The sequence below is a fragment of the Phoca vitulina genome, unplaced genomic scaffold, assembly GCF_004348235.1.
Source record: "Phoca vitulina isolate PV1807 unplaced genomic scaffold, GSC_HSeal_1.0 scaffold24, whole genome shotgun sequence".
In the NCBI taxonomy this organism is placed as follows: domain Eukaryota; kingdom Metazoa; phylum Chordata; class Mammalia; order Carnivora; family Phocidae; genus Phoca; species Phoca vitulina.
Window position 1 is genome coordinate 7335289 of NW_022589727.1, and position 21138 is coordinate 7356426.

The window sequence follows — 21138 nt, forward strand, 5'->3', positions numbered from 1 at the left end:
GTGACTAAAGACAGTTACTTTTTTTTTTTTTAATTTTTTTATTGTTATGTTAATCCCCATACATTACATCATTAGTTTTAGATATAGTGTTCCATCATTCATTGTTTGTGCATAACACCCAGTGCTCCATGCAGAACGTGCCCTCCTCAATACCCATCACCAGGCTAACCCATCCTCCCACCCCCCTCCCCTCTAGAACCCTCAGTTTGTTTTTCAGAGTCCATCGTAAAGACAGTTACTTTTAAGACCTTCTCATTTTAACGCTTTATTTCAATGACATACCCTTAAGCTCAGAATTCCTGAGCGAGCAGCTCAGAACGGGCCCTAAAGCATTTGTAACTGCTTATCAAACAGTCCAACAGATACCTCAGACCCTGAATCTATCCCATTTTAAGATACTGTCTGCAAAATGAGATGGGTCTGGTCAGAAATCAAGTGTGGGCCTAAACAGATGACCTGAGTACAGAACTCTGGGCTACGGTTTTGCAGGTATCTGGCATGGGGTGGGGCGAGATGCATGGAGACCAGGGTTGGCACACCTGCCAGGACAGGAAGTGACCTGCACCAAAGCCATGAGCTATGGCCTCAGGGCCTGATGGTCGACCTGCTTATGACCTAATGGAATTCGCAAAAAGGGAACCAAACTATATTTGTGATTCATGTAGTAGCCAAGTGTGAGTCTGGGAACCACTTAAGGATTTCCTAGTTAGTGGAGAGGAAATCTTGCAGGATGGAACATACAGCAGAGTATTCAGAAATACTTAAATATCAAAATAATTTTAAAAATGCTACAGATGAACATTTTCTTTCCATTGAGATAAAATTCTGGGATTCAGCAAGAGGTTTTCTTTAGAGAACAATGGATAAAAGTGGGCAAGGCCAGAAGATACCCACTTTGCTAACTTTCTTTTAGGATATTCCATGTAATTATGAGGAGTTGGATGATAACAGGTAACACAGATCCACTCTGTTATCATTAACTAAGGAATAGCAAAAACTCGGCACTAAAATACTGCCTTAAAGAACACCCTGGTAATATTTACAAAATGAAGGCAAGAAATCAACAGGGTTGGGTCCTTGTCCAGTTAGTGACATCCCCATTCTCAGATGCAAAGTCTCGTGTTCTAGAAGGCCGCCCAACTTGTCACATGACTCATTTCTGAAGAAAGTCAAAGGAAAACACAAAGGCCAATCTGACTCTTTCTACTGTACTATGGGGAGCCCCATCTTTCCCTCTGATGCAAAAACTTAAGCCTTGGGGAAATGAGACAAATATGCTCTTGGGAGCTATAACCAAGGTTAAAGAACTTTCCTAAGCAAATAATCAGCCCTGGAAACGCAACAGAGGACAACTAAGCCTGAGGAATGGTGAATACGAATTGAAAATGTGAACAGGGCGGAAGGGTCAAAGCCCCACCCCCTGCCCCTGTTTCATGGGGATCTTGCCTATGTAAACTAGGAAGCTACTATTCTGTTTATCAACAAGCCTCTTGAGAGTTATGGTTCCTACCACAAATCAGCTCCCTGAAGCGGATCATCTCAGAGTGGATTGAAGAAGTTGCTGTCCAGCCCTAAGTCTGGAGACCCATTCTGGACCATAGGGTCCTCTCAGCATACCGGCTCCCATTAGGTCTGGCTCAAATCTCTGGTCTCTCCCCTTGACATCCTCCTAAAATAATAACGAGTGAAACTATTTCTTCTCTTTTTTTTTTTTTTTCTTTTTCTTCCACTGAGATTATCCTCATATGGGGTGTCCAAGCAATCACACAGGTGAGAATTCGTTTTCTGGCTGTATGTAGCCAAGTAACCATCAAGACAGTGATAACCCTTTGTACCCACCATCCCTTTAACACAAATATTACTTGAACATGCCATTAAAACTTGCATAATTTTTTAAATCTTAAAAATGAAACACTGAAAATATGGAAAAATATTCAAACACCACGTCATTCACTATGTTTTCATGAAGTTAGTAACAAAGCTCTTTAAATCGAAACAATTCTATTAATATGAGAAAAGTCAAATGAATTACAGTCCATTTCTATGACTATTACATAGGTTTTAATATGTTTTACTGTAATAACACAGGAAAATGCTTGTAATATAGAGTTAACTATGTAAGAAAGATTCCAAAGATGAGAGGAAAATGTACAATGTTAATGTTTAAATCTATATAGAAGTATTTCAGGTGATTTTGACTTTTTTTGTATTTCTAAAGTTTTATGCAAAGAGAATATCACTCTTTTGATCATAAAAAAAATCAGTGAAAGTTTTAAAAACCCCAAGTCCCCAACCCTGTTATCAAGAAACTAAGCAATCAACAGAACCAGATTTAACTCAATGTTGCAATTCTCTAATTCACAATGTTCAGTATGTTAACTCTGGTGGAAAAGGTGGACAATGTGCATGAACAGATGAGAAATTTCAGGGGAGGGAAACTAGAAAGGGTCAGATGGAAATGTTAGAAATAAAAAGCATTGTAAAAGAGATGAAGAATGTATTTCACAAGTTCATCAGGAAGACTCGAATAGCTGGGCAAAGAATCAGGTAACTTGATAAGTCAACAGAAATTGCCCAAAATGCAACAGAGGAAAAGAGAGTGAATCAGTTTTAACCATGCAAAACATATCTTTATGCAACATTTTAAAGCCTAAAACTTTCCCTTCCTGGACAGAAGTTAGATGCAAGAACATCTTAACAAGCATCCTACTGAAGGTAAAAGGATTCTAATGAAGGCACACAATCACCATTTCCTCAAGTGAGGATCCAAAGACGCAGACATTAAAAACCTTGGAAAATTATGTACCTCAAACAATGGTACATAGGATGTTCCCCTAGAGTGAGAACAGGAATTCAGATAATGTCTTCTCAACATGGCAACTCTATTTCAGTTTCTACATTTGAACATGTTAATTAATATGATCCCTCATGATACTAATAAGAATAAGTGAGCATAATATTTGTCGTTCTGAGATTTTTACAACACAGGCACCTCAAACAATGCAAAGTTAATGTCCCCATTTTGAGAGAAAGGATTACCGATGAAATGGAAAATTGATATCCCACACTTTATTAAACCCTCTATTGATCCCTGGCAATATGCTCCAAAGGCTTTTGGATGAATGTCTTATAAGCACTTAGAAAAGAGAAGGAAACACCTGGGACCAGCAGTTTCCAGGTGAGCAGGTTTTGGCAAGCTGAGCATACCTCCCTTTTTTAAACAGGAAGTTGGTAGAAGTTTTGGGAAAAGTGAGGTTAGCTCACAACACTGGGCACTATGTGCAGCTACGATAATCAGTGTTTTACATATTCTCCACTATTACTTTCATTCCCATTTTATAGATTATTATCCCCATTCTATAGATGAAAAAATAATCTACCCAAAGGATCACACAAGTGTATTTGGTCTCAGAGCTCCGCACTTAACAGCAGATGCAGCACACCTTGACTTTGGCCTTAGAACTCAATGAAGAAATGAGGCTAGAATATGACCAGAGGTGGGTGCCTTCCCACTAACTGCACCAAAACGGCCTTAAAATGACTGATGAGTGTCAACCTGCAAGCTTCATTCATCGGCTTAAGCATTCCTTGCCTATATCGACATTTTGGTTAATGACAAAGAAGCTCTGCTTATTAAATTTATATTAAATAAAACTAGAATTAACAAGTAATGTGATGAATGGCCAAAGCAAAATGCAAACTAATCTTGAGGCCAGAACTCTGACCTGATACCAGTGGGAACAAATGCAAAGCCCTGCATTTAGGTGTAAATCAATCACGGAGATACAGAGTAGAAGAAACTAGCAAAATGGGGGCGCCTGGGTGGCTCAGTTGGTTAAGCGACTGCCTTCGGCTCAGGTCATGATTCTGGAGTCCCGGGATCGAGTCCCACATCGGGCTCCCTGCTCAGCAGGGGGTCTGCTTCTCCCTCTGACCCTTCCCCTCTCATGCTCTCTGTCTCCCATTCTCTCTCTCAGATAAATAAATAAAATCTTTAAAAAAAAAAAAAAAAGAAACTAGCAAAATGGCCGTGTAACAAACCAACCAACCCAACCCCTGGGAGGTTTCGTACATTATCAGTCTGATGTGCGCCAGCTCCCAGGGCAACTGCTGCAAAGCCTAATGAATCCAAAGTGGGATTTGTGGAAGGAGGACGCTGTCTGCAGGATGCTGAGGAACTGCAAGTGATGTCGCCAGGGACTTTCTGTGGAAGCCATCAAGTTTAGCTTGGACAGGATGATATGTTTGATGGCCTTTAAATACTCAAAGAGCTTCCGGGGGGAAGTGAGGGTGTGTTGCTCCAAACAGCAAGCAGTGCATAGTATTTGCTTAATATCAGAGAGGTGGACGCAGGTCCCAGGAAGGCAGGCTTCCCACCGATTCCAGGGTCCAGCAATGGTGCTCCCTCTGCCTCTAGAAAGATCAGGAAGGTGGCTGGTGAATATAAGGAACATCTTTAACAAGACTTTGCCATCTCTTCAAGGCCAGGGTTCTGTTTTATATTCTGTGACTCAAAAAGAGCCTCAGCTCTCACTCCCACGTGGGGCATCTGTATGGGTCACACAGCAGTGACATGCCAATGACCCAAGACCAAAGAGCTCCCTGAATCTCCTCTCCTCTTCCTGGAGCAACTGAGAACATGGAGGCCCTGGCTTAGCCCTCCTTGTGGACACGACCTTCACCTCAAAACCAAGGTGCCGAAGTTCTCCTGCCAATGAATCCCAATATCCTACTTCTTCATTCCTGCCAGAGGCCATACCGGATTCCTGGCTGCCCTGACTCAAAACTGTGACCCTATCTTTGATTCCCGCTTTTATGTATCCGTATTCAGAACCCCAAACCTAGGAGGCTTTTCCTCAAAATATCCCCATGTTTCCATGATTCTGTTTCCACAGCAACTTGTGCCTAGGTATCACCACCTCACAGTTTCAATAGTGTGCAAGCATGCCTGTCCCCACCCAGCAAGGAAGAAGCCTAGAGATCTGTGATCAGCACCCTGGGGCACAGCTGAGAAAAATTACATTCCATGGGGCTGATGGAAAAATGGAGACAGCAGGGTGAGCCAAGGTGGACAGCCATCCAGAGAGTGTAGATTCCGTGACTGCATCCGGAGGCATCCCTGGAGAACCCACAGGAGGTGGGGGCCCTGGGGCCTCCCCGATGGACCAGAAGGGGATCCATAGAGAGACAGACTTCGTGTGTTAGAGTGATGAAAGGCCAGGCTGCACAAGCCGAATCATTTCACCCCAATTAATTAGACTTCCAGATGTATGAAGAGCAAAAAATCCATGCTGTGTGAGAAGTCATGGGATGAGCATCTGCTTCTTACCTCTGACTGGGGAGTTTAAAGATGGGCTTTTGTAAATAAAATGAAACACTTTTTTTTCTTTCTTTTAAAAAGTGATTATTTGGCTGCAAATGCATCATTTTCTCCTCTGGCTAGGAGTCTCAAATATCTGCAAATATGCATTGCATAATGACCCTCTGGCAGGCTGCAAAATCACATCTTGTTGCCTTTCATGGAAGGAAAATGAAAAATTATGAAAACAGAATGACAAGCTTTCTCTAACCCAAGATTTCATGTATCAACTCTGTGCCTGTTTAAGGCAGAAAGAACAGGATTTTAAGGTAAATCTTCTAGGTTCTGAGAAATCGGACTCTTAGTCAAAAGAAATCCCTAGGACCTCTGGCTTTCCTGATTTCTTAATGTGAATGGGGAAAACCTATGTGTAAGGAGGGGACCGGGGCTTCCTTCTTAAGACCTATGGGTTTCAGGGGCACCTGGGTGGCTCAGTCTTTAAGCATCTGCCTTCGGCTCAGCTCATGATCCCAGAGTCCTGGGATCGAGCCCCGCATCAGGCTCCCTGCTCGGCAGGAAGCCTGCTTCTCCCTCTCCCACTCCCCCTGCTTGTGTTCCCTCTCTCGCTGTGTCTCTCTCTGTCAAATAGATAAATAAAATCTTAAAAAAAAAAAAGAAAAGAAAAGAAAAGAAAAGACCTATGGGTTTCAGGTCAGTGCAGCCATGCTTTCTGCAGATCCTCACCAACCTGGCACGGCCCTGGGGGCGGGAGGGATGTCAGGGGCCACCGTTACTGGTTTTGCAAATAAGAGGAGATCTCATGAGAACTACACCAAACAACAGTTTGGGGGGTGCTGCCACTGTTGACTTATGGCCACTAGCCCAGAACCAAGCACACCATGGAGAACAGAGCGAGACCTTTACCTGACAGCACAGTAAGTGGACATGGGCGGCAGGTGTCACCCACAGTCCCCTCTCACAACACTGTAAGCTTCGAGGCTCAGGCTGACCGATGGCTCTATTTTCTCGCCCTCATAGTGACCGGCTCAGGATCGAGCACAGAAGCTGGAGACTATTATGGACCCTCCTTTGGGAAATGAAAGATGGAGAAAAAAACAGCACTGAATCCACAGCTGGGAAGGAAGAGATCACTCCACCCTAGACAGAGGCCCCAGGGAGAGATGCCCAAGGTCACAAATATTTGTGTGCTGGACAGGGAAAGGAGGCTGGGGAGACAGAATTCCTACACACTCATTCTTGAAAACTTTTAATTTTATGATTTCTCCATGTCATTTAGAAATGCAATAAGGAGGTTCCTTTTTAAAGATTTTATTTTATTATTTATTTGAGAGAGAGAGAGCACAAGCGGGCAGAGCAGCAGGCAGAGGGAGAGGGAGAAGCAGGCTCTCCACTGAACAGAGAGCCTGATGTGGGGCTCGATGCCAGGACCCTGGGATCATGACCTGAGCCTAAGGCAGACACTTAACTGCCTGAGCCACCCAGGCGCCCCAGAAGGTGCCCTTTCCATTGCTTTCCTTAAAAGAATGAATCCCAAGAAACATTGGCAGGATGGTGTTGAAACATATTAGACTCTGAGCCCTCTCCCATGTACTGAGCAGAGAAATGATCTCTGTTTGGTCTGTTTCCTTTTTCTCTTTCTTTTCCTCCCCTGGGGTCTCTCCTCTCACTTTTCTCCATCTCCCCCTCCTTCTTTGTGCCTTTCCGTCTGTATCCTCCTTCCCTTCCTTCAGTCCCACCACCTAGATTTTGCCTGCACTCTATGCCCTTCCTGCTGATGAGCTAAAAGACTGTCGTGTTTCCTACTGTAAGTATGTTAGATTTTACTTCCTTTTAGAAATAGTGCTGGCTATTAGTGTTTCATCACAGCTGTAATAAAGCTACAAAGATTTTTTTTCTGAGGTGGGGAGAGGGGAGGGGCAGCAGGAATGGGAGAGAGAATCTTAGGCAGGCTCCATGCCCATCACAGAGCCCAACGCGGGCCTCGATCTCACAACCACAAGATCATGACCCGAGCCGAAATCAAGAGTCAGACACTTAACCAACTGAGCCACCCAGGTGCCCCCAAAGATTTCTTTATTCATCTACAACATTTGCCAGAAGTCCATCTCTACTGCAGAATCTCCTTCCATCTCCCTAGACTGTGGGGTCCTCGAGACCATCCAGAGAGCCTTGGGAAGGGAGCAGCTTCCAAATGAACGTGAAGGTTGGGGAAGGCTCCCAGCATGAGGAAAGAACAGAAAACACTGAAACAGGATAGGAGATATAAATCTTCCCTCAGCCTGGCTAAATCAACCTGGCAAAGCCAGCATTACATTCAGCATCTAAGGTCACCCACAGCAGTTTGTAAACAGTCATTTCCATTTTCCATAGAAAACAAAGCCAAACACAAAAAAGAGAGAGAGAGAAGAAAAGATTGTCAGTCTTCTGGGAGAAACCATGGCTATTTCTATTATGAATTGGGGTGGGGGGAATCTATCATCAGTAATATGAGGAAAAGGAAAACTGAGAGGGAGATGTAAGGGTCAACCACGGATCTGGGACCCAAGGAGTCCTGAATATCAGCGCCAGTCACAGAGAAAAGTCCCCTCCCACGACACAAGGGCGCCATCACCAAGACTCTGGAAGTCTGTGAGGACCATAAACCCCAAACGGGATCTGTTCTCCAAAGTCAAATCAGGGCTGAGCACTCATTCCTGAGGTATAGCAGAGTCTTCGGGAAGCAGGTAACGGGAGAGGTTGAGCTAGAGGCTAGCGCACACCAGCCTTGATAGGCTTTCCAAAGTGGGTGTGGGGGCAAGTACGGGGATGGGGAACAGTTTGGGCTGACCACATGCTCTCCAGGGACCCCCAGAATGTTATGTTGATTCTGTGACCTGTGTAAGCCAGGTTCAAGTCGCTCATCCAGGCCCTCTAGACGCCGCTCCGCCTGACCCTGTTGCCCACGACAGTCACTTAGATCTCCTCCACGATGCCCCACCCACCCTCACCCCAAATCTGACCACACTCCAGCCTGGGTTCATTTGCACCTGCTCAAGACAGGACCCCTCCTCACTCCTCCTCAATCCGCCCCCCTCCAAATGGGTCTCCCATGTGAGGACCCAGGGAGGAACACACCAGAGCCTTGCCCAGCTTCCGGTACACCTCAAGTGACGGGGAGGTCTGTTTCCTTAGTGGAGCGTTTCCAGAAGGCGGGGGTCTCACGCCACGTCATGCTTGGATAAAATCACCACGTGCCAAGATCCGCGGGGGAAATGAGAGTGTTCTCCTAACGAAGCACTACTTTCTCAACTATGAGATGGGGTAACATTATTTATCTTATCACGGTCTTCTGTGGATTAAAGGAGATAATGCTTGTAAAGCACCTACTATGGTCCCTGGTGCCTGGTCAATCTTTACTCAATGTTAGTTACTTTTCTAACTGATGGCAGAGTTGAAAGGTGGTCTCACATTCCTTTAACTACATATAGGAATAAGCATAGACATATGTACAACACAAAAGTATGTCCTTAAGTAACTGAACATACATGAAGATGAAACAGAGCAGCTAAGATCGATACTGTATGTATGGTACAATCTTTTAATTAAGCACTAAAAACCAGAGGTGCTGAAAGCATCTGATTAAAGCTTAAAAGAAGAAAACATAAAATGCGTTAAAAATTCAAAAGCTTTTTGCAATTTGAGTGTATTTTTATATCTATAAAATAGTAGTCCTCGCTTGTACTGTTACAGGGCTTGGAACCAAGCTCAACAGAATTTCTTTCTGCAAAACCATCTCAGAGAGGAGAATCAAAAGAAAGGTGTATGACATGCAAACTGAATAAAACATTCAACTATAACCTTCTCTTACCTTTGACCCAATGAGCGTGTATAGCCACTGAATGGTTTCATTGTGGTTTATTACTCCATTCATCCCATCCACATACAACATAATCTGGCCCAAAGCTACAGAAGAGAAGAGAAAAAGGAGGAGACATTATGGTTTTATACGTACATGTAATCTTCAGTGATCATAATGTTGGTTGAGATTTTCATACTTTAAGTACACAGTGTGTCACGAACCAAACCTGAAGAGATTTCCTGAGCTCTGAAATTAGCTGAATCTCATCTCAGAGAGAAAGCGTTGACCATAGCAGAGGAAGCAAGGGCTATTCCTGGTGTCTGGAAGATGCAATTAAGGTACCAAATCTAGTGATTGTTGCTTCTGTGTGTCTTGATGTATAAATGCATGTTTTTATGTTTCTATATCTGTGTGCAATCCCAGACGGGGCAACCATATCCCTCGGATGGTGTCTGGGTTGGGGCCTCCCACTGGGGCCAAGAGGAAAAATCAAGTTTTTAAAAAGCAACCTGGCAGGTCTCAGATGCTATGGGACCATCCTGAGCTCATACAATTTTAATCCTTTAGATAAGAGATAAATATATGTTTTATTATTTGCAATTCCTTTAAAAGACTTTTCAGATTTAAAAAAAATGTCAGAAAGCATGAAAAAAAAGCATTTGTCAGACACCAAGTCCCAAATTCCTAGTTAAGGAAAAGACAGTCACTACATATTATCTTTATTCACCAGAAAGAAAATACAGGTCATTTTACTACCTTTTTAAAAAAGATTATTAATTCCAATTTTTCAGTTCCCTTAATACAAAAAAGCCATTTGGATTCTAGATAATGAACAAACAGAAGTTACATATGCTGAATAAGTTTCCTTAAATCATGCGTGACCTCCCAAATCTTCTTTCACCCATAATTAATTGGCACAGGATTGACATTTTTAGGCAACACTTTTTTTCCTGGTCACAGTAGGACATCTCATTGCAGAAAATTGGAAAATACAGAAGAGTGAAACTAACTCATAATCCCATAATTTAAGGATAATCATTCTTAATATATGGATCTATCTTCTTCCATTCTTTTGTTTCTTACACACACACACACGTTTATATATAGGTCATCGGAAAATGGTGCTGAATGAAAATAGTAAAGCACAAAATAGTGAGTAGACACTAACTGCATGCATAGAAATATATGTGATGTTAAAAAATACTTATTATCCTAGCCAACAAAAGATCAAACAAAACCACAGAATCATTGAGAAAAATGATGCTCTTAAGTATGCAAAAACTCAAAATTTTAAAAAATTGAGTATTTTCTTGACACAAAAAACACTGTATTTTTGAAAATAACAGATTCATATTCTATTTAATGGTGAAACACTGGAGATACTCCTATTAAAATCAGGAAAACTAAAAGATGACGCCCACCAATCCCCATAATTATTTAGCCCTGTTATAGAATTTCAGGCAAATTTAAAAGACATGAAAATTAATGAAATGTAGGATGGTTGGAAATGAATACATAATACTGTCATCATTTGCAAGGAATAGAGACCTGATTAAAAATTCATCTACAGAATTTACTATGAAGAGATCACAATTACAACCACTTTCTCATCTTCATAAGAAAGGTGGAACATATAAAGAAAGCCAAGTTTAATGTAAAGATACAATAGCTAAATGGACATGACAGCAAATATGATAAAGGTTTAGATAATTTATTGTATAAGTAATTCATAAATTGATAAGAAAATACTAAATGCCAAGAGAAAAGGTCAAAAGCATTTCATAAGAGATGACGAGCTAGTTTACAATAACACAAATTTGTCAATCATCACTATAATAAAAAAAATTAAAACAATGAGGTAGCATTTTCAGTTAAATCAGCAAAAATATTTTTAAAAAAATAATTAAGTATCAAATGCTAGAGAGTTAAACAAGTAACTTCACGCATTGCATTACGGGTGGCAAGGCAAATGGATACAAATCTTGTAACAAGGCTACTTAGTGCTGTAACTGTTTTAAATTGTTTCCATTTAATGCCCACTGTGTGCCACGCTCTGAGGGGGCATTTTATATGCATTATTAATACAATAGCCCTCTGCAGTGGGTATTGTTACCCCCACTTGAGAGAAAAAACAAACAAACAAACAAACAAAAACCCAAAAACAAGGCTCTGAAGAGTACAGGAATGTACTCTAAAAACCCCATCGATACCAAGGGGGGAGCCCACCTGCAGCCAGGTGCAGGGTGGGCAGGCTCCTTTATGTTAGTACTGGGAGCCTGAAAGTCCTCCCTAAGCTCTTCCCTGTTGTGGCAATTTCAGGAATCTGTCCTAAGGAAATAACCCTCAGGGGAAAAAAATGAAGCGGCAGCAAAGAGAGTCACTGAAGTGTCACCTGTAATATTAAAATTAACTAGGGACTTAAATACCTATCATAGTTCTAGAACTCAGCTTTGGTAAATGACTACATATGTTATGTCCTAACCCATAGCCAAACTGTGGAAAGAGCCAAGATGTCCATCGACAGATGAATGGATAAAGAAGATGTGGTGTGTGCACACACAATGGAATATTATGCAGCCATCAAAAGGAATGAGATCTTGCCATTTGCAACGATGTGGATGGAACTGGAGGGTGTTATGCTGAGCAAAATAAGTCAATCAGAGAAAGACATGTATCATATGACCTCACTGATATGAGGAATTCTTAATCTCAGGAAACAAACTGAGGGTTGCTGGGGGGGGGGGTGGGGTGGGGGGGATGGGGTAGCTGAGTGATAGACATTAGGGAGGGTATGTGCTATGGTGAGTGCTGTGAATTGTGCAAGACTGTTGAATCTCAGATCTGTACCTCTGAAACAAATAATGCAATATATGTTAAGAAGAAAAAAAAAGAAGAAGAAGATAGCAGGAGGGGAAGAATGAAGGGGGGGGAGATCGGAGGGGGAGATGAACCATGAGAGATGATGGACTCTGAAAAACAAACTGAGGATTCTAGAGGGGAGGAGGGTGGGAGGATGGGTTAGCCTGGTGATGGGTATTAGGGAGGGCACGTTCTGCATGGAGCACTGGGTGTTATGCACAAACAATGAATCATGTAACACTACATCAAGAACTAATGATGTAATGTATGGTGATTAACATAACAATAAAAAATTTTTAAAAAGTGTTCCTGATAATTAAAAAGTAGAAAATTATAAACATGACATTATGCAATAAAACACTCAAGTCTTCATGCATCGAAGGGAAGGAAAACACATGAAATAGTAAGCTTATGGCTGGGTACCTATTCTTTGGATATGTTTTTGTTTTTCCATTATGGGCATCAATTATGTCTACAATAAAAAAGTAAATAAATATACAAAAGGAACAAAATAAGACTGTATAATATAAAGTGTCAGGTGTTCTTCTTGGTTTACAGAATTTTTTTCCTAGCTCATCCCTCTCAACGTGCTCCTCCCTCCCTTGGGAAGCTACAGCCCCCACTTCAGGAATAGCTCTGAGAATTCAGTACATTCTACCCCATTTTTCCCCTGTCACCCCTTTTTTCCTCCTCTCCCACTCAAAACAAACTGGCAATTCTCCAGGGAAGAGAAGTGTGCACCTCTGTCCTTTTCCCATTCTAGTTCCACTGTTGAAGAAGCAAATCCAGAGGCAGATTTTAACACCTGCCTCTAAATTAGCCTAAAGGCATGGGGGAAGCCATCTACTCTTCTGCCTTTGGGGAGATGCATCCTTTGAGAGGACCCTGCCCTTAAGGCTGAACAGCTGGGAATGGAGGTCTTTACCCTAACTGCCCAGGGCCTGGCCTCAGTGCTAAAAGAAGCCCAAAAGGCCAAGGACCTTCTACAAAAGGCTGCCAACTGAGATTTAAAGCCAACTGGAATTTCTGTAAGTTTTCTGTGACCAGCTTCCCTCCAAGATTCTATTCTTATTAACAAATCACACTGGAGGTAACTCACCAGAAAGTTCATGTCTAATGGAATTCAAGATTCTGATCACACTGATTTGTCATATTTTGATCAAAATTTTCCCACTAGATCTTTTGTCCCCTAGCCCCTACGCGAAAGCACGGCTTCCTGTCAAATCCACTGCAGACACAAGAGGGCGCTAAATAGATTTAAGTGGGTTAATATCAGGTTGATTCAATCTCTGAAACCCACCAACCTAATGTGGGCCGGTGAATAAAACACAGAAAGAAAAAGGAGAGGGCCTGGGTCATAGGAGCCATGAAAAGCAGTGATCTGCATTTCAAAAGGATGAGAAAGAGGAGACTGTCGGAACACAGTGGTGGGTAATAGCCCAGGTCTGAAAACAGACTGCCCAGAGCATCTGTCCTTCTGCCATGGGTGGACTTTGCTCTAAGCATACTTAATGAATATCTGTGCTTCGGTTTCCTCATCCGAAAAGTGAGATAGTAATATTGCAGTATCCATTTCACAGGGGTGTTGTAGGGATTGAGTTAGAACAATGCCTGACTCAGAGTAAGTGCTCAAAAATGTTAGTCATTTCAACTACCTCACTGAAGTCAATCCCTTATCTACTGAACAGAAGCACACCATGAAAGAATCTCAAAGACACCAAGTAGGGGAGTAGACCCTCTGCCTCAGGCCAAGTCATAAAAATGTTCTCCTGTATTTTTCTCTAAACATTTTGTAGTTTTATTTCTTTAAATATATGATCCATTTGAGGATAATCTTTGTGTAAATTGTTAAGTTTAGAAGGAGATTTTTTTTCCCCATACAGATGTCCATTTGATCTAACACCTTTTGAAAAGACTATTCTGTTTTATTTCATTGCTTTTGCAAACTGGCAAAAAAAAAAAAAAAATCAACTGTCTCTGTTTGTGTGGGTCTATTTCTGGACTCTGTTCCATTCGTCCGTCTATCCCTTTGCCAATAACACACTATCTTGATTACCATAGCTTTAGAGTAAGTCTTATAATCAGGTAATATGATTCCTACAATTTCACTCTTTTTCAAAATTGTTTGGGCTGTTCCTGTCCTTTGGCCTTTTCATATAAATTTTAGAAACAGCTTGCCTAAATCTACAAAAAATCTTTCTGAAAGCACTATGAGAAATACATGAAGTCTCTAGGTAAACTTTAAGAACTGACATCTTGGCTACGCTGACTCTTCTAATTCATGAGCTATCATGTCTATTAATTTAAATCATCTGATTGTTTTGATCAGTGCTTTGTAGTTTACAGATTCTGTATGTGACTTTTTGCTAAATTTTAAGCTTTTCACATTTTTTGGAGCTACGAGAAATTCTATTTTGGAAACTTCTCCATTCCCAACTGCTTATTACTAGCATATAGAAATAAAATTGATTTTTGTGTGTTGACCTTGTATTCTGTAACTTTGTTAAATGTATTAATTCTAGGAATTTTTAGGTTTTGTTTTTGTAGATTTTTGAGACTTTCTCCTTAGACAGTCATGCTGTCTGTGACCAAGAACAATTTCATTTTTTCTTTCCCAAACTATATCCTCCCCTTTGCCCACTTTGCCTGACTGCAATGGTTAAGATTTTCGGTACAAAGTTCAACAGAAGTGGTAAAAGTGGACACCCTTGCTTCTTCTCAATAATTGGGGGAAGGCATTTAGTCTTTCACAATTATATTAGCTGTAGGTTTTTTTTTACATTGCCCTTTATCAAGGTGAAGAAGTTTCCCCCAATTTCTGGTTTGCTAAAGTTTTTTATTAAGTGGATGCTGAATTTTGTCGAATGCTTTTTCTATTTCATCTAATATGATCATGTGGTTTTTCTTCATGCTGTGAATGTGGTGGGTTACACAGAGTGAACTTCAAATATTTGAACCAGCCTTGCATTCCCTCTTGGCCATGGTGCATTATTCTTGTTATATATTGCTGCATTTACTGATATTTGCTGAGGATTTTTGCTTCTTGGTTCATGAGAGGTATTGGCTGTAGTATCCTTTGAATCTCATATCATGGTAATTCTGGCCTTATAAAATGAAGCATTTTGGGAAGCATTCCCTGCACTTCTATTTGCTGGAAGAGATCATATAAAATTGGTTTTATTTTGTCTTTAAATGTTTAGACACACCTGGAAACTATTTGGGTCTGGAGATTCCTTTTTAAGAACATTGGTAACTGCAAATTAAATTTCTTTAGTAGACACTGTTAATAATAGTTAAAACAGGGCTTATCAGGTTATCCATTTCACCTTGTGGGAGCTTTGGCAGTGTGTGATTTTTAAGGAATTGGTCCATTTCATCTAAGTTATCAATTTTATGTGCTTAGAATAGTTTATAGTATTCTATTACTCATTTAATGTCTGTGGGATCTGTCATGATACCCTCTCTTCATTCCAGATGTTGGCAAATAGTGACTTTTTTTTCCCCATCATTATTGCTGGTCATTTTTCTTTTAAAAAAATTTATCTTTTTGTTTCACTGATTTCTTATTTTCTGTTTTCAATTTCATTAATTTCTACTCTATTATTTCTTTCCTTCTACTTGCTCTGGTTTTTCTTTTTTTTTTTTTATTCTGGTTTTTTAAGGTGAATGTTTTTATTTTTTTTCCCTAATATAAGCATGCAATGCTAAAAATTTCCCTCCATGCATTACTTCAACTGCATCTCACAATTTCTGATATTTTTATTTCCAATTTGTTCAAAATACTTTCTAATTTCCATTGAGAAGTTCTCTTCGACACAGGGATTATTTAGAAGTACGCTGTTTAATTACTAAGCATATGGAAATATTCTTGTTATCTTTGTAATTTTAGTTTAATTCCATTACGATCAGAAAACCTATCATATGGCTTTCTTTTAAATTTGCTATAGTCTGCCTTATGACCTGGGATGCAGTTCATCTTGGTAAATGTTTTGCACACTAGAAGAGCATGTGTACTCTGTTATAGTTGGTTGGAGTACGCTAAGATTCTCAGTTAGAGCTGGTTGGCTGGGGTGGGGGTGGGGGGGCTGTTTAGTTCCTCCATAGCTTTGCTAGTTTTCAGTCTACCAGTTCTATGGATTACCAAAGAGAGGAATATTAAAGTCTCCAACTGTAACTGACCATTTTTCATTTCTTATTTAAGTTTCTGCTTTATGTATTTTGAAGCTCTACACATTTTTCATTTCTGGGTGAACTGACCCTTTCATCATTACAATGTCCTTCTTTGTCCCTTCCGTTTTTTTAATTCTTCTTCAAAGTCTACTTTCTCTGATGTTAACATGGCCTTCTTTTGATTAACGTTTGCATGGTATTTATTTCTGTATCCCATTGCTCTAAAACTACCTATAGCGTTATAACTAAAGTGGATTTCAGCATTTAGCTGGGTCCTGTGTTTTCATTTTGATTATCTCTGCCTTTTAACTGCCATGATTAAGCCAGTCATGTTTAATTAATGGTGCATCTAAAGTCAGGTTTATCATTTCTAATCATTTATTGAGTCCATCTAGTGAGCTTTTTATTTTGGTTATTGTATTTTTCATTCCTATATTTTCAATCTGGTTCTTCTTTAGATCTTCTGTATCTTTCTTTGCTTAGACTTTCTATCTAAGTGTCACCTTTCTTCCTCATGCATTTTTAGAATGGCTGCTTTAAAGTATTTGAAAAATCTAATATCTATGTTGCCTTGGCACTGGGGTCTGTTGATTTATCTGTTCCCATGCAAGTTGAGATTTTCTTAGTTTACTGTATGCCAAGTAATTCTGGCCTATTTCCTGGACACTTTGAAAATTTTAAGACTCTGGGTTTTGTTTAAATATTCCAGAAAATGTTGACATTTTTGTCTAAGCAGGCAATTAGCCTGGTTCAACTCAAGCCACAAGTTCTGACCTGCCTGTCATGGGCTCTGGTTCTAAAGCCAGTTCCATTTTCAAAGTTCTTACTGTGCTTTTTGGATCAATCCTGCATGTGTCCCATCCAGTTTGAGACTTGGACATGACCTACCTTGTTGTTTCATTCTCAGATTCTCCAGTATGCCGTGCAGGGTCAGATTCATGCATGTACAGTCTGGGAGAACCCAGGGCTTCCTAAGAAAAAGTCTCCAGGTAACTTTCCTGAGCCTCTCCTTCATTATCTCCCTGATACTTTTAGGTTCCCCGGGACTCCCCATCCTAATCCTTCAGCCAGAACACTGGGCCATCATATACCCCCTATTACGCCTCTTATTTTCTGTGACTACGTCCTCATCTGGAGCCAAGCTGTGGGAGAACCAAGGGTAAAAAACAACAGGTGTTTACCTGAACCCTCCTGTGACCACAGTTCTATCAGAGAAAAAGGTTATGCCTCCCTCCAAGTTTCGGGTGTTGCAGGCCCCTGCTGTTCGCACACTGCCCTGGCTGTTCTCACCCTGGCATTACCTAGGGGCTGGGGTGCAACGTAACACAGAAAGGAATTAGAAACATGGGCAACTTTTGTACTCTGAGTGTTTGGAGTCCTTTCTCCTCCTACTCAAGCCAAAAGCAGAAGGCTTCTTCTGGAATGCTCTCTGTCCACATGAATGCCCACTTCTGGGTTTCAGGCTGATCAGAGTCCAGACCAGAGAATACAAGAAAAATGTTAAAAGTACCATCAGTTCAATTCTATTTCAAAATCTAAACTTCTTCCCTCCACCTGCCATTTACTCTTCAGAGTCCTTGAGTACTTGCCCTATGTGTTTGCCCCAGGTTTACGCTTGCATTTAATGAGAGAGACGGGGTTGCGTGTGCTCATTCCATCTCACCCAGAACCGCATCTTCTCCCTCCTCTGCTTTTAGAGTGAGAACTGCAGCAGCGACACAGAAGGTGGCCTGGAGAGAGTGTGTCCTATGAGGTGTGTGGGGGGAGACGTGTCCACCAGAGCTTGGCCTCTGAGGTCTAACCCCATGGTTTTCAATCCTTTCTCTCTCCATCCTTTCTCCTTCTTCCCTCCTCCCTCATTTTAACTTTCCTTCCTTCCTCTTTTATTTTCCTTCCTTTTTTAAAAGCTAGGGGTCTTTTACTCCAAGTAGCTCGTGAAAGGAATCCTAACATGGTCAACAGATAATTCCCAGGTGCTTTGCTAGATTTTGACTGCTTCCCCCACCTTAACACTGGATCCCCTACCCCACCCTGCCTACTGCACACAGCACCCGGTCACCCAGGCTAGATCCTGGAGCTCAGGTGCAAACCTGCATCTTCAAACACCCCCTAGGGAGTTATGAAATCAACCTAGTGAATCTGGACCAGCAATATATTTTTTTTCGGGAAACAGAATAGAAAATAGAGTGCATTTCATTTATTCAAATAAGGACTATTTTTATTCTACTATAATAGGAATTTTCTTTCCTGTAGGTGTCCAGCCACAAAAGTTTAGAATCTACTCCTCTAGACTCCTTCCCTTATCTTCCACCTCCATCCAATGAGTCACCTAATTCCCTCAATTTGTCTTCTGAAACAGGCTGCAAATTCATCTTGTCTTCCATCACTGCCTCAGGTCCTGCTTTCGTTGTCTTTCTCGAATTACAGCAACTGCTGATCCCAGCTGGTGTCCCTACCTTGACTCCCACTCTTTAGCTAATCCAAGGTAGGTGTTGTTACCACCCAATTTTCCAAAGCGTCAAACATGTCAGCTGAAGCTGGAAAACCTTCTGGCTTCTCCTACCTCAAGATGAGGCCTGGGCCCCTCACCTCCCCAGCCAACCTGCCTGCCTTCTGGCCCAGACCACCTGGGCTCCTGTGCCTCTGAACCTTCTGCCACCATCTAAGGGCTTCTACACTAAGCCTAGCAACCCTGAATTCGTTACCTACGCCTCGCACCTAAGAAAATATATAAAATATACATTCATTCCACAGACTGGAGCTAGATGTAGTTTTTCCAAAAAAAAAGAATTTCTTACACCCCAGAGACATACAAGAAAACAATTCCAAATTGGGTATTTGCCTGCCTGTTCATGTCCTTTCCTTTGGCCAAAGATGCCAAAAATGCCATGCAAGAAGCTGGAAGGTAATTCCTTCCTGGCAGAATCACTCTGACGTTTTTTTGTTTTTTTTTTAAAGATTTTATTTATTTATTTGAGAGAGAGAGAATGAGAGGGAGAGAGCACATGAGAGGGGGGAGGGTCAGAGGGCAAAGCAGACTCCCCGCCGAGCAGGGAGCCCGATGTGGGACTCGATCCAGGGACTCCAGGATCATGACCTGAGCTGAAGGCAGTCGCTTAACCAACTGAGCCACCCAGGCGCCCATCACTCAGACGTTTTAAACAAATTGCTCAAACATTGCTGCCCCATGTAGTCTTTTAACAAACCCTTTACCCATTCTTTCCTCTTATTCAGTATTACAGGGACATTATAGGTCACACGTGTTCTGGAAACAGACACAGAGATTCAGGAGCTACATTACCTTCTTAGGGGAGTTCATACAATTTAGGCCTACGTATTTTAAAAGCAAGGTGGTTGTTGTTGTTTAAAGTGCTGTTATAACTATGGCTATATCACACGATTTACTCCAAAAGAGCCCATTTATGTACTAGATAAGGCTTGGTTTGTAAACTAAGTATCCACTTACGTAGTTGACCCTATAGTTCCATCATGAAAACAAAAGATTCCTCCCACTGAAGTCAGAGTATTTCAATTTACCTTTCTACATCACCTTCCTACTGGGTTTTTTTTGTTGTTGTTTTTTTGTTTTGTTTTGTTTTGCACGTTTGGGTAACTTTTCATTTTGTATAATTCCAAAATTATAAAAAAGTTACAGGAATAGCACAAGGAACCCTTCTTTACTTGTATACATTTTACCCAAATTAATTGTTTACATTGTATACTGTGTAGTTTATCGTTCTCTTTCTCTGAGCTTTTTAAAATTTTTGAATTAAAAAAAATGGGTGTATTTAAGGTGTACAACATGATGATTTGGTAGATATACACGCAGTGAAATGACGACTCCAGTCAAGCTAATTAACACGTCTCCTCACACGGTTAACATTTGTGTGTGCTCAGAGCACCCGAAACCTACTCTCTGTCTGTTTCAGGAATTTAACACAGCGGTAAGGAGGGTCAGGCTTGTCCGTTACATCTCCAGACTTATGTATTGCACTTATCCATTCTTGGTTTTTCTTCACAAAAGCAGGAGGAAGGAAAGCCTGTGCTACAGCCATTTGCTAAGATATTTTACCATTTGAAAATGTGACTGCACATCGCTATTTACTTAACCCAAAGTAGAGAAAAATACGCTCTATGAAAAATTAAAGAAAACCTGCCTCACCACAAGGGCAACTGTCTGCTCCTAACAGCTATTACTGGTCACGAAGTTCTTTTCTGCAGGTGGGGGAGGGTGACCTGTAACTGGCTCACTGGGGGGGTGAAGATGGAGGTGGCCGCGTGGCCACGTCCCATCAGCCCCTCCTGTAAGTAGACGTAAGACCCAGATTGACCCGGCTTTCTTCAACCAGAACCCAGTGGAGGCTTCGACACTCTGCAGTGAGACTGCTTAAATCAAAGTTCTCTCCAGAGAGGGGAAGACCACTGCTACCACTAAAACCTTATCTTCGGGGAAGGGCTAATTCATCTCAAACACCAGATTTCAACTTCTTTGAATCAGGCCATTAAAACTTACTCTTCTTAATTCTGGAATGGATTTGCCAATCCCCAATTTCCATTATTCACCAAAGTCCACAGGAAATAGGGAAAAGAGGTTGATAATGGTGACATTCTTGGAGCTAAGTGGAGACCTTGGAGTCTGAGTTATTATTATGCTTGTCTGCCCTCAATAACAAGCCTGGGCCCAGTTTTCCCCCAAGGGCAACTGTCAAAGCAATACTCTTTCAACACTGATTACCGCATGAAAATTAAGGAAAATAAGCTGCCAATTCTAAACTGGAGACAAGAATGTAATCAACACAAAGAGCTCCAACAAGGTGTCAAAGTTTTGAGTCCCCAGCTGACATCTAGCAGGATCTGCAATGCAAATTTTCCGAAGCACTCTTAGAAAAATGACTAACCTCCCTTCACCCCTGAAGGCCCAAAAGGTGCCCAAGATAAGTTTTAAAATAAA

General features: G+C 41.3%; 1 protein-coding gene across 7 annotated transcripts in view; it reads right to left on the bottom strand.

Annotated features, from left to right (window-relative positions):
* FHOD3 (formin homology 2 domain containing 3) overlaps positions 1 to 21138 on the bottom strand; it is a 456179-nt gene that overhangs the window by 179731 nt on the left and 255310 nt on the right. For all 7 annotated transcript variants that reach the window (XM_032421241.1, XM_032421245.1, XM_032421239.1 and 4 more), the window contains one exon: positions 9168 to 9262. In XM_032421241.1, the coding sequence (XP_032277132.1) occupies positions 9168 to 9262 (95 nt within the window). The remainder of the gene's footprint in view (positions 1 to 9167; positions 9263 to 21138) is intronic.